General features: G+C 36.1%; 1 protein-coding gene across 6 annotated transcripts in view; it reads left to right on the plus strand.

The window, feature by feature from the left end:
• The window catches only part of ME1 (malic enzyme 1), a 205756-nt gene that overhangs the window by 146068 nt on the left and 43135 nt on the right, over nucleotides 1-16553 (plus strand). For all 6 annotated transcript variants that reach the window (XM_072832217.1, XM_072832216.1, XM_072832220.1 and 3 more), the window contains one exon: nucleotides 13025-13134. In XM_072832217.1, coding sequence (XP_072688318.1) covers nucleotides 13025-13134 — 110 coding nt within the window. The remainder of the gene's footprint in view (nucleotides 1-13024; nucleotides 13135-16553) is intronic.

Genomic DNA, 16553 nt, shown 5'->3' on the forward strand with positions numbered 1-16553 from the left:
TAAACCATTGTGGTGGAGAAAGCTGTCTATAACTGCACTCTTAGGCAAGTTCTTTCTTGAAGGGCAATCCAAACAGCGTACTCCCTAGGCTGCCCAGCACCACACAGCCAATTCACAGATATCAAGTACCATGTCACCTCCATCAGACTGCCAAAAATGTTTAAATCTGACAATGCCAAATGTATGTGAGGCTGGGGATGAATACTTACACTGCTTTCAGGAATGTAAATTCATAAAACACTTTGGCAGTATAGTTAGGATTATCATAACCTACTGTATGGCATTTGCACCCCAGAGAAACTCATTTGTAGGGAGGCATGCTCATAAATTTTCAGAACAGCATTGTTTGTAGTAGTGAAAAATTTAAAGTATTTTAAATGTCCATCAATGGGAGAATTGATAAATTGTGTATATATAGCATACAGTATTGCACAGCACATAAAAATTGAATGACATTAGTGCTTCATATGTCCACATGAATATATCGAAGAATTACAGAACTGAGGGAAAAAATTCAAAAGGAGACCATTAAAACAAACAAACAAACAAAAGGAGACCATTCAATTCACTCACCCTGAGCTGTGAATAATGGCACTGAGATGTCAAAAGGATCAGATACCATTCAACACCCATCAGATTCATATACGGTTTTTATGTATATAAAGCTTAAAAACAATGTCAAGTTTGCTTTTGGGTAGCATACATTTGTAGTAAAAGTATAGCATGTTTCGGAATGATATGCATCAAATTTAAGAGAATAGTTAGCTGAGGGAATTGGGATCAAGGAGGGGCAGAAGGGATTTTAAGTGATATGTGGCCATTTTTTAAAGTCTGAAATAAATATGGCATAATGTCAACATTTCACAAAATTGTGTAGGGGGCACATGGATGTTAGCTAATATTATTCTCTAATGCTTTTCTCTATGATTAAAATATTCTGTCAAAATATAAATAGGTATTTAGTAGTGAAACAATAGGTACATATCTAAACCTTATTCACATAGCATCCTATTTATAGATCTAAATAAATAATACATTCAAGGAAGCTTCATACCATTTCACTGAAATCCATTTTTAAAAAGTTTTATAAGGTAAAGCAGACTTGATAAAGAAGAACCAAGCTGGAGGTTATCACAATCCCAGTCCCATAGACTACAAAACTGTACTAATCAAAACAGTATGATACTGGCACCAATATAGACACATAAATCAGTGGAACATATTAGGGAGCCCAGAAATAAACCCACATATGTATGGTCAATTAATCTATGATGATGGAGGCAAGAATATGCCATGGGGAAGGTGTCTTTTTACTCCATGGTATTGGCAAAATTGGACTACTTTTTTTTTTTAAGATTTTATTTATTTATTCATGAGAGACAGAGAGGGGGAGGGGCAGAGACATAGGCAGAGGGAGAAGCAGGCTCCATGCAAGGAGCCCGATGTGGGACTCAATCCCAAGACTCCAGGATCATGTCCTGAGCTGAAGGCAGACACTCAACCACTGAGCCACCCTTGCATCCCTGGACCACTTTCTTATACCATAAATTAACTCAAAGTGAATTAAAGATGGGGCACTTGGGTTACTCAGTAGGTTAAGTGTCTGACTTCAGCTCAGGTCATGATCTCCGGGTCCTGTGATGGAGCCCCATGTCGGACTCTGTGCTCTGTGCTCAGCACAATGAGTCTGTTTCTCTTTGTCCCTCTCCCTCCTCTCCTACTCCCATCTCAAGCTTGCTCGCTCTCTCTCTCTAATAGATAAATAAAGTCTTTTAAATAAATGGATTAATGACCTAAATATGAGACTTGAAACCATAAAACTCCTAAAAGAAAACATAGGCTGTAGTTTCTTGGACATTGGCCTTATTTATGGATATGTCTCCTGAGGCAAGGGAAATAAAGAAAAATAAATGATTGGACTACACCAAAATTAAAAAAAAAAAAGTTTCGTATGGCAAAGGAAATCAACAAAACAAAACAGCAACCTATTGAATGGGAGGGATATTTGCAAATGATACATTTGAGAAGGAGTTAATATCCAAAATATATAAAGAACTTCTACAACTGAACACCAAAATAGCAAAAAATTCTATTAAAAAAATGGGCAGAGACCTGAATAGATATTTTTCCAAAGAAGACAAACAGATGGCCAAAAGACACACGGAAAGATGCTCAACAGTATCACTCATGATCAGGGAAATGCAAATCAAAACTACAGTGAGATACCACTTCACATTTCACTTCACATTAGTCAGGATGGCTAATATCAAAAAAGACAAGAAATAAATGAGAGCAAAATTGTCAGATTTTTATTTTCTCACTTTCATGAATCAGATTGGTAACAAAGTCCAATTTTTTTCAAAAACTGAATATTTTATGTACTAGTAGGTGGCCTGAATTGTTAATTTGATATTTTTCTAATTCTTTTTATAGATTTAGAATTGCCAACAAAGAAGTTCTAAGACAGGTAGTGGAAAGACTGAGAATTTGACTTAAAAGATTCAGTTTATAAGTGAAAAGGCAAAACTTAAACCCAAGTAGTTACATTCTAAGCCCCTTGGATTATTAACTCCATTTTAAATGTTCCTTTCAATAAGTACTATTTTAGGCACAGAAATTACTTGTCTTGGCTTATATTTCTCAGTGATACCAGAATAAAATTAGTAGTTTACAAATCTTAAATTATACTTCCACACACCCCTATAGTAAACTCAGTAAATTACCTAAAATTACCCTTCTAACACAAAGATAGCTTTGTTAATCAGATTTTGAAAATATGTCAGTTTGTCAAAGAGTTGCATTTTTGAAAATTTAAACTTAAATGTAAGTGTACTTGTTAACTCAAAAAAGTATGGTCATTTAAAAATGGTTTAATGCAAAACAAAGTTAAACAGTTCTTAGCACTAGATTATATTTTATTCCTAAGAATTGTTCAAAACTAAGTAGGAATTCTATAATAGAAATCTAATTTTTGTATATTGGATTGCATCAATTCAACCAACTATTAAGGTATTTTAAAAGAGAAAAAGTCATTGACATGCAGATAAATGTACCCATACAGATGCCAATAGAAATAGTTTTAAACCAGTTTGGGTTTAAAAGACCTTCAGTACCACTGGAACATATGCTGGCTTAGTTCTTAAGGCCCCCAGGGAAGAAAAGAGCTTATTAATAAAGCAGGGAACATGATATTTTGGTATTTTTATTGGTATTAGGCAATAATACTCCCATAAGAAATGCCACTAATATGGAATTATAGACACATAGCTTCAGGACACATTATTGGTAGGTGGGCTCTAGTTATGAAGATGGTTAGTGTTCAAACTTTGACATTAATCCAGATGATTGTGCCAAAGAAGCCAGACTTGTAATTTACATTGGATTTGTGCCTTCAGCTATTTCTAAATGTAGAGTTCTCAGATTTGTCTTGAATAATATGCATAGATTTCTGCTATTCAGTGGCACAAGAATGTGTATCGTCTTTCAGTGTTTTTAAGGAATTACACATGCAAAAAATTCTTTCATTTTTACTTTGATTTTGAGGTTTCATTATAGAATAATGTGATTTATTTATTTTTTTTAAACAAAGCTAAATCCAAATGAGGGTTCTCTCTCTCCAAGTAATACCCTGGAACACTGTACAATAATTACTGTTAATATTCACAGTACTTTTGGAATGCCTCTTTGAAGATTATCGTTAGAACCTATAGAAATTCTTTTAAATATCATAATGATGACATTTTAACTAAAACCCTTTGAAGCTGATACTGATTCTTGGGAATAGTAAAAATGAGACTGTTGATCCAAGTCAATATTTGGATCTAGTTCTTATTTTACAAAATATTTGTTCAAATCGATTATTGCTGGTTAAGAATTAGGGAGGAAGATAACCTACAAGAAAGAACTTTAAAACAATGGAACTGATTTTAGTAGATTTACTAGAATTTTAGTGAATTTTACTATCTACTAGCATCCTAAGTACCAAGTACTTGATTTTTCTGTCTTTTCTCTTAGGCCCAGTACTCACAGGTATGTCTGTTCCTGTGATCCTGGGTGTTATTTGACATTCCTGGGCATTACTTGTTGCTACATGGTGTCTAAGGATCTTTCTAGTTTGAAAATCTTATGACTCTAATAACCTTCAGCAAAATAACATATAATTCTCTTGCTGCTCAAAACTTGATTCCTAGTGTTTTGTGGAAGTTGTTGGCTTTTAGAAATAAACAGTTTGATTTAGACTAAATTGAGAAGGAGACATAGACAGATTTAGTGATTCAAACTGTAGAAGTAAATGACATGATTGAGGTTTGGGATAAGGTATTTACTGAAATTTGCATTGAGGAGACCTTTAATTCTCTATGGTAAATTTGCAGATGGGGTTTATAAAAACATTTTCTAAGTCCTTTATATGAAGGCACTCTGGCAAGAGAAATGACACAGACTAGAAGTGGAAGGTCACAAAACAGTGCTATGTAGATATGTAGATATGCACAGATCATTGCCCTGAGCATTTCAGCCTATATGGGTGCTGCCCTCCAACTGAGAGCCCAGGATGCAACCTACCCTTCCCATATGCCCATCTCTCTACATTTTACCTTTGTAGTCCATCAAGTGACCTCTAGACACAATTCTTAGCAAACCTGCTTCATGTCTATTAAAATGTGAATTGTTACTATGTAAAACTAACACGTCATTTATCTAGTTCCATATATTCTTTCACATACTTCATGCTTTTCCATACTTCATGCTTTGTGTTTCATGTCTACTAAACCAAACTCCCAACACTCTTCTCCCTCTGAAACTTTTTTCTTGTCTTTTTAATAAAAGACTTCCTTATGTCCTCACTTCCTCTGTAGATGTTCCCTTTACATTCTTGCTTCATGGCAACATGGCTCTCATTTGAGACTCCCATTTTTCATGTAGCACTTTCAGTGATGCTTATTGGTCCACACAACATTTTAGGATTGGGAGATGAGATCAATATCTTCTCTCCTCTGTCTCTTTCAGACTATGAGCCCTCCATCCTCATTTAACCCCCCCCCCCACACACACACATGCTTCTTTGAGGTTTATGTCAATTAGGTTTATCATCTCTCTATCTTCTCCCAGTTTAAACTACTCTCCCCCAATTCTCACCCATTTTCAGTCTTGTTCTCAGCCCCGTTTAACTTTCATGTCAGTGACCTTTCTTGTATGTTGGCTTTTCTTGTTCTTAAGTTCTTCATGTCTAATGGCCTTTACTGCTACATCACTTGAGACACCCTCTCATGGGCCTTATCTTTCCCTGCAGCTGTTCAAACTCTAAAATACTAAAGTCATACATCTTAATGTCTCCTGACAACTTCCGTTGCTTACATATCTCTAGTTGCTGGAACACAGCCTATCCAAAGCTGAACTGATCTTCTTTATCAAACCTGCTTCTCCTGAGGTTTTCTACTTTTTAAAAAATATAAGCTATCCTTTGCCAGGTTACCAAACTATAAACTTGGAATTCATTCTTCATTTCTTTTTTCTCATCATCTGCTTCTCTTCACCTGATACTGTTAATTCATAAATATTTCTCAAATCCGTCTGCTTGTCTTTGTCCTGTTCTTGTTTCCAAGTGCGTGGCTGGGTTTTTGCAGCAGCCTCCTAAGTAAGCTTCCTGCTCTAGTTCTGCCCTTCTGATAGCCATTCTTTATCTTGACTGTGCAAAGTGAGTCAGTCTAAAGTGGAAATGATCATGTTGTGCTCCTGTGTAATGTCCCACTCAGGGTCAAGCATAAACCCCCAACACAGGTTAGAGGCCCTTCATAATCTGACCTGGTTTACCTCTCTAGTCTTCATTCTTGTCTCTCCCTATAAACACTGTGATTCAATCATATTTAATTGATTTCAGTTCCTAGAACATAACATTGATTTATTTTAACTCAGGGCCTATGAGTAGGTTCTCTCTGCCTTGAAAATTCTTCCCCATCCTCTTAACTTGGCAAGTTCCTACTAATCCTTCAGGCCTTAGCTTCCTCTGGAAAGCCTCTCCTAATCTCCTTAATTTTAGGTAGGTGCCCCTGCTCTGCATTTTGGCACCCTAAATATCCCCTATTATACTTTTTATCACACTGTGTTGTAATCTCCTATTTACTGTATTCTCCACAAGATTATAAACTCTGTGAGGGCAGGAATGTGTCAACAGCACTTAGAGTATTCCTGACCCCTCGTTGCCCTCAGTGTGTTATTTGATAGATGAGTAAATAAGGGAAGGAAAGAAGGATAAAGTTTCCTTTTGAGAATAGCAGAGATAATAAACTTAGACAAGATCTCATCACATAGTACCTATTTAAAATACCATGACAAGACTTTTTTTTAGCGTGTAAATGATTTCCATGGGAAAGAAAACAAAAGCAAGGAGACTAATCAAGAGATTGTAGTACTGTTGTGATCCTGTGGCCCAAAGAGCCTGAACTTGAATTGAAGCCCTTAGAACAGAAGGTGGAACAATGAATATGAAAGAAAGAAGAAGGCACAACAGAACTTGACCCCGGGATGTGAGGGGAAAGGCAAATTAGAAAATGCTTTTAGTGCTTTGGCATTGGTGGCGCCAATGATAGAAATAGGGAAAGTTTGAGCAATCAGTTTTGTAGGGAAAAAGCTTAGAATTTTTAGGAGCTTTGTATTTATATGTTAAATTAAAAGCATAAAGGATAAGAGTTTACTGATTTTGGAGGCAAGAAGTAACTTTTAAAATACTTTTCAGTAACATATACCAAGTGGAAATTATAGTTATAAATGCAGCTTTGGAATTTGTTGAATTTTAAGGAACTTAAAATCTCACAAACTGCTGTTTTTTGTTTTTGTTTTTGTTTTTGTTTTTTTAGTAGTCAACACCTAAACAAAATGACTCCATTTTGCTTGTGATTCTTGGTTGTCCTTGATAATTGAATTGTAATTTTTTTGATACTATAGAAAATTTCACAGAAACTCATTTTAGAGTAAGAATTGTTAACAAGGGCACCTGGATGGCTCAGTTGGTTAAGCCAAGTTGGTCTGCCTTCTTCCCAAGTCATGACCCCAAGATCCTGGGATCGAGCCCCACATTAGGCTCCTTGTTCAGTGGGGAGTCTGCTTCTCCCTCTTTATCTGCCTCTCCCTCTCTCTTGTACTCTCTTTCTCTCTCTCAAATAAATAAAATCTTTAAAGAAAAGGAATGGTTGACAATATATAACAACACTATCTTCAACATTTCTTTCTCATTTAAAGAAAAAAGATCCATAATATAGCATTTCTCCAAGTCTTTTTTACTATCATTTTGACAACAGAGAGTTGGAGATTCTTTGAAAGATCAGCAACAGAGAGAGAGATTTAGAAGTCATCTGTCTAAAGATGACTGATGGGGCAGCCCCCGATGGCCCAGTGGTTTAGTGCCACCTTCAGCCCGGGGTGTGATCCTGGAGACCCGGGATTGAGTCCCACGTCTGGCTCCCTGTACGGAGCCTGCTTCTCTCTCTCTCTCCCCCACTCTGTCATGAATAAATAAGTAAAATCTTTAAAAAAAAATAAAGATGACTGATAAATCCCTTAGGATAAGTGAACTTGATAAGGGGAGGATTACAGACAGAGGGGAAAAGAATGAAAGAATGGATGATTACTGCTGGATCTTTATAGTCTCCACTCTCACAGAGAATAATTAAGAAGTGTCAACAAAATATAATAGAAGGGATGATAAGAGAAATGAGAAGAATACTTAAATGTTACACAATGACACAGATGTAAGGTAGTAGGAAGTGGGGCTATATTACAATGAACTAACAAGGGAGTGGACAATTTTCTGTTCTTAGTTCTTACCTACAAGGAAAATAAAACTCGGATGATTCTTGGCCAGAGGGAACCTCACTGAACTTCAAATTACCTATCCTAGAATTCTACTCATGGGCCCAGCTGAAGCCTCCTCGAATTCATGTTGTCTTCCCTAAATCCTATAGTTGATCTCTTTTGAACCTTTGATTTTCCTTTTAACCAGAACCTCTAAATTTTTGCTTGTATCCTTTATCTTCTCAATGAGACTGTAAGCATTTTAAACACCAGATCCATGTGTCCTATTACTGCCAAATTCTTCAAGCATCCTCAGACTCCAGTTACATTATTAAGAATGAGTAATTTGTAATAAATTATCTTTGAGGAACCCATCAGGACTAAAGGGCTCTGGATCTCAAATACTGCATAGTGCCATATATGCAATAAATCCTAAAAGAACCACATTTTACTGTATCTCTTAGGGAAAATAAAAATGCGCTTGGTTGACCTGGTTACAGTGAATTTATAATCAAAGAAAGACTAATTGTTTTCACTAATTACCTGTTTATATATTTTCTATAATAAAAATACCTAGGGTATTGAATACATACAAATGCTATCTTGCTAGTTTTATAAAATTACAACTCTTTTATTTGATCAATTCAATCATTTTATTTGTAAATATATTGTTCACTTCATTGACTTGGTTATGGCAGTGGTGCTCTTGGGACCCGGTATATATATAGTACTTAAAATGGTGGGCCCTGCGGTTCATTCCAGACCCTACCACTCATTAACAGTATGCACTCAGCTATGGCCCTTAATCTCTCTGAGCTTCAATTTCTTCATCTGTAAAATGGGTAATAACTACCTTCCTTGTTGGGTTATTGAGAGAATTAAATGACAACATCCATATAAAGAGTGGAGCACAGCGCCTGGCACCCACGAAGTGCTGGATGTAGTGATTAGTCACTGTAATGAGGTTTTCTGTGGTTTAACAATGCCACAAGATAAAATTTGCAGTTTTCACAGGCTAATTTTATGGGTGGTATTTCTGTTAACTTTTAAAACCATTTACACCCACTGTTTTATGTGTTATTTTGATCATGAAATAGTAGGTTCTTTTCATAGTTATGTAGAATTGAATTGGTAACATCCTTGTGTTCTACTACTTATAATTTCATAGTGACAAGGCTGGTTCAGTGTGGAACAAAATATCTGTTACATTTTTTTTTATTATATGATACAGGATGCTGTATCACAAAATGAATCCAGGATGCCTCTCTCTAAATCTTTAAGAATCAAATCAGAGTTAACTACCAGGTAGAGAAAAGTTGTGAAATTAAAACAGATATACAATATTCTCCAGGGAACAATTCTAAAATAAACTTTTGTAAATGATAAAGTATCTTGTGTAGCATTTTAGTACCTGTGGCTGGCTATTCCTAGATTTTACTTAGAAAATATTATAAACGTGTAGCCTGACCACATTGTGTCCTAAACACTGAAGGCAAACCGTACTGTGGGGATTTCATTTTAACCACAGAGAAATTGTAACAAGTCCAAAACCACAAGACCCGAGTAAGTAGTAGATCCGGAAATAGAACTGAGAAGGCTCTGATTCGTCCTCATATACTGAAACCACACAGTTCTGCTGCTTCTGAACATAATGACAGATCGTCTAATGCTGCTAGACCATCATCAGTACATGACACATCAGGAGCAAACTGTATGAGGGTGCTGTCTGAAAGCACACAGCCTTTACTCTCTAAAGGCCTGTATGGAAACCAGAGAAGTAGGAAAGGAGCCATTCCAAGCACCAGATGATTGTGTTTGGGGTGATCGGTTGCTACCACAGATTCTCCTTCTTTGCTAAGGTTGTAAAGAAAAGTAGTAATTTATAACTATAGAAATGCTTTTACTCATTCTTAAAAACATTTTAGTAATTTTTAATAAGGCTAGCTAAAGAGTTTGCTAGAATGGCATCATATATATAAGGAGCATAAAGATTTTATGTTCCATTCAAGATTTGAACCCAATCCCACATTTTACTTTAAAAGTTTTGCAACATTGCCGTTAGTTGATTTCCAAACCCTGAAATAGTGGTTTTGAAGGATTAGTTCTGCTTTATTGTTGGTGTTTGAGGAAAATTTTCTCAACCTCCTCACTCTGTTAGGCCTATGCCTCTTTACTATTTTATGGGTTAAAAATTCCCTGTTATTTTTTACTGTTAAATTTTATCATAGACTTTTAGTGAGATTATTTTCTTTATTTCTGAAATATACATTTTTAAGATTCCTTTAGTTGAAGTCTTTCGATTTTTATTTATCTGCAGATGTCTTTGTTTCAACTCTACTTATAAAAAACATTATTTTCATTCATTTTTTTAAAAGAAGTATAGTTGCATTACAACCTTGCTTTCGAAGAGTAGCTTTGGTAGACATACTATCCTAGGACGACAGTTATTTTCTGTTTGACCTTTAAAGCACTGTCTATGGCTTCTATTGTTGGTATTAGGTGAAAAATACTTCATGATTATAGGGCAGTCGTGCGTCAGTCTTTGCACACTGAGAGCTTATACATATCACTTAATTCTGATAACAAATTTATGATAATATGCCGTTATTATTCTCACTTATTCTAGTGTAGATATAGAATCACATGACAGTTAAGAATACAGAATAAGTGAGGAGGACAAGATTACACCCCAGGAACTCTGAATCTAAAGTCTGCGTTTTAAACCACTGCCACATGGGGCAGCCCTGGTGGTGCAGCGGTTGGGCGCCGCCTGAAGCCTGGGGTGTGATCCTGGGGACCCGGGATCGAGTCCCACGTCGGGCTCCCTGCATGGAGCCTGCTTCTTCCTCTGCCTGTGTCTCTGTCACTCTCTCTGTGTGTCTATGAATAAATAAATAAATAAAATCTTTAAAAAAAAATAAACCACTGCCACCGCCAAGCAAATACATAAAGAGAAAGATGAGAGATAAATATTACTAAATGTTAAAGGTATTTAAAAACCATAGTAATTAAAACAGAAGCTTTTTTTTTCTGGATAAAGATATTAATACACTAATCATTACTATTGGACTGTTATTACCAGGAAGTATCAACATGGTGTGCCTGTTTTCTCATATGTAAGATAAGAGTAATAATACTGCCAGCATCATAGAGTGGTTGTAAAGAATAAGCAAGTGTATACAGACACATACATACTACTTAGAAAGTGAAAAAAAAATTTTGTTGCTTCTAGCAATAGAATAAAAGAGGAAAAGCACAGAAAGCAAATCTACTATATAACATAATATAGTATCTGATTACAGTTGATGAGAGGAAATGATGGACTATTAAATAAATAATGCTGGCATAGTTGGATGATTTGTCTTTTTCTTAAAATTCTGTCCCCTAGACTTCTGGGGTGTCATACTTTTATGTGCCTTCTCCTAAACATGTGATCATTTCTTCTTTCTCCTTTGTAGCATCCTTAGCACTTAAACATTGATGTTTCCTACTACTCTCTCCTTGACTACTGTGTATGGGTGTGTGCATCCTAGTAGAATTTTAATTACGCTCATGATTTTAATTACAGTTATTTATATGGACTCTCAAATATATAAAACAGAAATTTTGATTATCTTTTTTTAAAATAAAATAAAAATAAATAAAATAATAAAATAATAAATAGATAACAGATTATTTCCTAAATCGATGCTCTCACCAGAAGAAATTTTTGATTAATATTTAAATAAATGTTTGTGGAGAAGACTGTAAGAAGCATACCATCAAGGGCAGCAACTATAAATAAAAAATTTTAAAAATTTAAAATTCTTTTTATAAAAACAAGCAGGAATACTGTAAATGATTAATGGCACAGTATGTGCTAGAGTAGGAAAACCATATGCACATGTAGGAGACAAGTAGAGAAGTCAAGATTTAAAAGGATTGGGAAACATTAGGAGTAACCATTGGGTGTGATGGAAATGGAAGCTGATGAAGAAAAAATGAGAAGAATCACATATAGAGCAGCAGTGGGAGTCTAGCCTAGGTTGGAGACCATAAATCTGTAGTGGCAAGGATGTTCATGGCGATATGGCTTTCTCTGGCAACTCTTAAAATCTTGGGTTATTGGGGATCCCTGATGGCTCAGCGGTTTAGCTCCTGCCTTTGGCCCAGGGCGTGATCCTGGAGACTTGGGATTGAGTCCCACATCAGGCTCCCTGCATGGAGCCTGCTTCTCCCTCTGCCTATGTCTCTGCCTCTCTCTCTCTCTCTCTCTGTGTGTGTCTCTCATGAATAAATAAATAAAATCTTTTAAAAAATTTTAAAAAAATCTTGGGTTATCAATAATGTTAATTTCAGGCACCTGGGTGGCTCAGTGGTTGAGTGTCTGGCTTTGGCCCAGGTCATGATCACAGGGTTCTGGGATCAAATCTTGCATCAGGCTCCTTGTGGGGAGCCTGCTTCTCCCTCTGACTGTCTCTTGCCTCTCTCTCTGTGTCTCTCATGAATAAATAAATAAAATCTTAAAAAAAATGTTAATTTCTTTTGCCTTGGATAGGTTAGGTAGGTGGATGATCATACAAATAAAGGGTGAGACAAGCTGCTCATATCAGAAGTAAATATCTGTCCAATATACTTCAAAGCTCAAAGCCCTTCAGTGTTTGGCCATTGCTGTAGAGTAAAAACCAGAACCCAGAATTTTAATGGTTCTCATATAAAATTCTGACCTTATCTTTTAGTATACCCTTACATGTATCACCACATGATAGCCAAATAGGGCTTCTTGCTATTTTTTAAAGACTGTTTTCTTTCTCAATTTTCACCTCAATTATGTTGCTTCTAGTTTTTACCTAGCGTGTAAAAACCTACATCTCTATTTTTTAAATCATAGCCATTCTTTAAAACTCAGTTCATTTATTGCTTGGTCTGTGTCACAGCCAGAAGTGTTATCTGTCCTCTCAACATCTATAATTCCTTGTTTATACCACTTTTATGTTACTTTTCGTTTATTTCAAAGTACTTTTGTTTCTAATAAATTTTAAATTCTTTCATGGTAGGGACCATATTTTTGTAATTTTTATATTATTTCACAGTGCCAACACAATACTTTTTCTGTAGTAAGTATACAATGAATATTTGCTGAACAGACATTGTATTACATATTTATAGTAAGTAGCAAGATAGAATTTTTTTTTTGAGCTTTATTTTGATATGTTATTTCAAGAACCTCTTCTCATGTGAATGTTTTGTCCCATAGGTATGGGATGAATTGCCTTATTCAGTTTGAAGATTTTGCCAATATAAATGCCTTTCGTCTCCTCAAGAAATACCAAAACCGATATTGTACATTCAATGATGATATTCAAGGTAAGCTGGAAAGGGGAGTGAAGATAAGGACAGGAGGACCCAGAGACTCCCATGAAGTTAAAGAATAAGCATAATGGGGACAATTGAATCAACTGGGAGGGTGGGAAATTGTAGACCCTGAGTGAGGTATTCTTTTTTCTTTTTTTTACAATTTTATTTATTTATGAGAGACACAGAGAGAAAGAGAGAGAGGCAGAGACACAGGCAGAGGGAGAAGCAGGCTCCATGCAGGGAGCCTGACGTGGGACTTGATCCAAGGTCTCCAGGATCAAGCCCTGAGCTGAAGGCAGCGCCAAGCCGCTGAGCCACCTGGGCTGCCTGAGTGAGGTATTCTAATGTAGTATTACCACAAAGGAGTAGATCTGAGTGATAGTAAGCACCATCTCATGGAACTTTGGAGGAAGACAGCCAAAGTGAAATGAGATGAGTGCCATTGGAAATGAGGTGGTCAAAGAAAAGTTTAAAAGAGGTGGTCAAAGAAAAGTTTAAATGAGGATGATGTTTCTCTATTCATAGAGTTTGTATTAAGGACAAATAATCATTTGTGAAAGTACCCTGTGAAATAAAATGTACTTCACAGGTATAATTTTTAAAATTCACTATGCTTTAAATTTATAGTGTGACATACCTATATAGATATAATGTGTTTAAAAATAATGAGTCTCTGTATCTTTTGGGGCACACTAAATTAATTGGTCAAATCTTTCTTTTCCCCAAATCCTTTGTGATGTTATCACATTATTACTTTAGTGCCATTTTCATGACAAAGATGCTTTACATTATTTCAACTTTGTTTTCTTTCCATGTTATTAAATTTCTTTTTGAGTATTTATTCATGAGAAGTGAGTATTTGGAAGATTTCAGAAGGGTAGTAAGAGTCTAATTTTACAGAGCTATAGACCTTGCTAGAAGATACATGTATAATGATAGCATGCCTTCAGTGCTACAAAGATTTTGTAGACCGGTGTCTGAGTCATTTACCAGTTCATTTTGCAGTGGTCTCTAAAATACTCTATATTAGGGGCACCTGGCTGGGTCAGTTGGTGTAGAGTTTGGTGTAGAGCATACAACTCTTGATCTCGGAGTTCGGAGTTTGAGCCCTATGTTGGGTGTAGAAATTACTTAAAAATAAATAAATAGCCACATAAACTATTGAGCAAACTGTCCTTTCTTTAATACTCTTATCTTTCAATTTTGGGGGCCCCACAGAAATGTCCATATAGAAGTTAAAGACCAATATTACATACTTTTGAACCATTGTGCAGAATTGATAGGCATCAGAGTTCGGTTTAAGATAAAAAGAATGCTAAATCCAAATCAAACAAAATGAGTATTTTGTAATTAGGATCAGAGCTCCTGTCAATGAGGAATAGGAATTTAGAGGTCAAGGTCTGGGCTGCATCAGAATTAAAGTCAGGAGCACAGGAAATCTGAGGCAGATGCTAAGCCAAGGCCAAATAGCACTGCATGTGGAGTCGTTCTGTAGGATTCACCACAGAATATTCCCCCTTCTACCCAGCGGGTCACCAATGTGGAGGCATTAATTATTTAATTTTTCACCCCAGCTAATCTGTCCTAAAATATAATCTGCGTAGTTACCTATTTACACATAGGAATTTTAAAGCATTTCTGACTTAGCCAACAAAAAGACAGATTTGAGAAAAATGGGCCCAGTCTCTGGCTAGAGAGAACTTTTGGCAAGTTATTGGGGTTCTGATTAGAAATGACCAAACCATTCTGTACATTTCTCCATACCAAAATAGTGTCTTTAATGATACTTTTTCCCCATGTGTTTCTATTTTACCTTTCTAACCTTATGTTTTTACCATTTTGCCCACAATGTAATACTTTCCCCACTGTGGGCATAAAAATTGCATTTCAATGCCAAGGAAAATAATTATGTAGCTATTTAGCTATTACAGCCACACCATGTAAATAAATGTTTCACACCAAACTCTTGGGAGAACACTTTTCTTTTCTTTTTTTAACAGATGCGTTAAAGATAGTTTATAAAAAGTATTTGATTTTAAAAATACTTAAAATTCTATATTAGTGACCTAAAATAATTTTAAATGATAGACAATTTGGTTTTGGATAGAGATTTGGACTTTAATGCAGTCTAACTATAAATTATTTTTAGCTGAAAAAGTGCTGGCTAAATCTATAAATAATTGGACATTTAATAATATAATCTACAGACCATCAGAATTCAGCAAATTCAGATCAAAATAATAAGGTCTCATCCTCTGATCATTTAAAATCAATTATAAAAAGAGGTGGTTGTTCTCATAATGGCCTCCTTGGAATGGCTGCTCTCTAACATGACATTGTAATTATTTACATAGGAGGTTTAGCCATAATGAACTAGTCTGGTTGTTAGGATTTTTTAAAAATTAGGTAAATATAGCTTGATCTTATACTAAATGCTTTGATAATTGAAAAGATCAAAATCAAATTTGATAGAAGACATTTTTCACAAAAGAAGGAGCTCTCTGGCCGGGATGCAGTCTAGCTCCATGGAGAAATCCAACAGCTCCATGACTGTTAACATTAAAAAGATGAAAGCAGAGATTCCTAAGATAAGAGCTTTTTTACTCCCATTGCTTTCCATACACAGCTTTAGATAATATGGCCCTATGAGGTAAATCTTTATAATAAGACATGGAATAAAAGCAGCAGGCCTGGAGAAAAGAATCTGACCAACAAGCCGGTATTCACAGTACAGCATGAGAATATTGAACTAAGTATTGGCTCCTGCTTGGATGAGGGTCAGCATGCCAGCTGTGCATCCGGCACCATGAGCATTATTCCAAGCAGCACCATGCTATGGTCAGTGCTTCTTTTTCACCCTGTGTGCTACCCATGAGGAATCTGGACACTAAGGGTATGCTCGGTAAGGACAGGCAGGTAGAAATAAAGATGCTCTTAGTGGATCTGATCTGTAAAAGGTATCCCCAGAAGCCCAATATAATCACTCATAGAGTCACATATCACAGTCCTGGTAGGGCAGTCTTCACTACCTGGATTAGCTTTGCTGGGAAAACTTCTAAGCCAATAAGAAAAAGATTCTCCTAATGTCTTCCCTCGTAGTAAGTTGATTGTAAGTTTATTAACTTAATCCTATTTAGTCCTGGAGTTCCCAAATATACCACAATTAGTGTAACGCAACGTTGTAGGCAGTCCTCTTGTGCACAGCCAGCTCTCAGTAAAGACAACATTCCTATCGTCACAGTATTCTTTAGAAAGTGGTGAAATGGGGGAATCCCTGGGTGGCTTAGTGGTTTAGCGCCCGCCTTCAGCCCAGGGCATGATCCTGGAGACCCAGGATCGAGTCCCACATTGGGATCCCTGCATGGAGCCTGCTTCTCCCTCTGCCTGTGTCTCTGCCTCTCGCTGTGTGTCTCTCATGAATAAATAAA

The sequence above is a fragment of the Canis lupus genome, chromosome 7 (assembly GCF_048164855.1).
Source record: "Canis lupus baileyi chromosome 7, mCanLup2.hap1, whole genome shotgun sequence".
Classification (NCBI taxonomy): domain Eukaryota; kingdom Metazoa; phylum Chordata; class Mammalia; order Carnivora; family Canidae; genus Canis; species Canis lupus.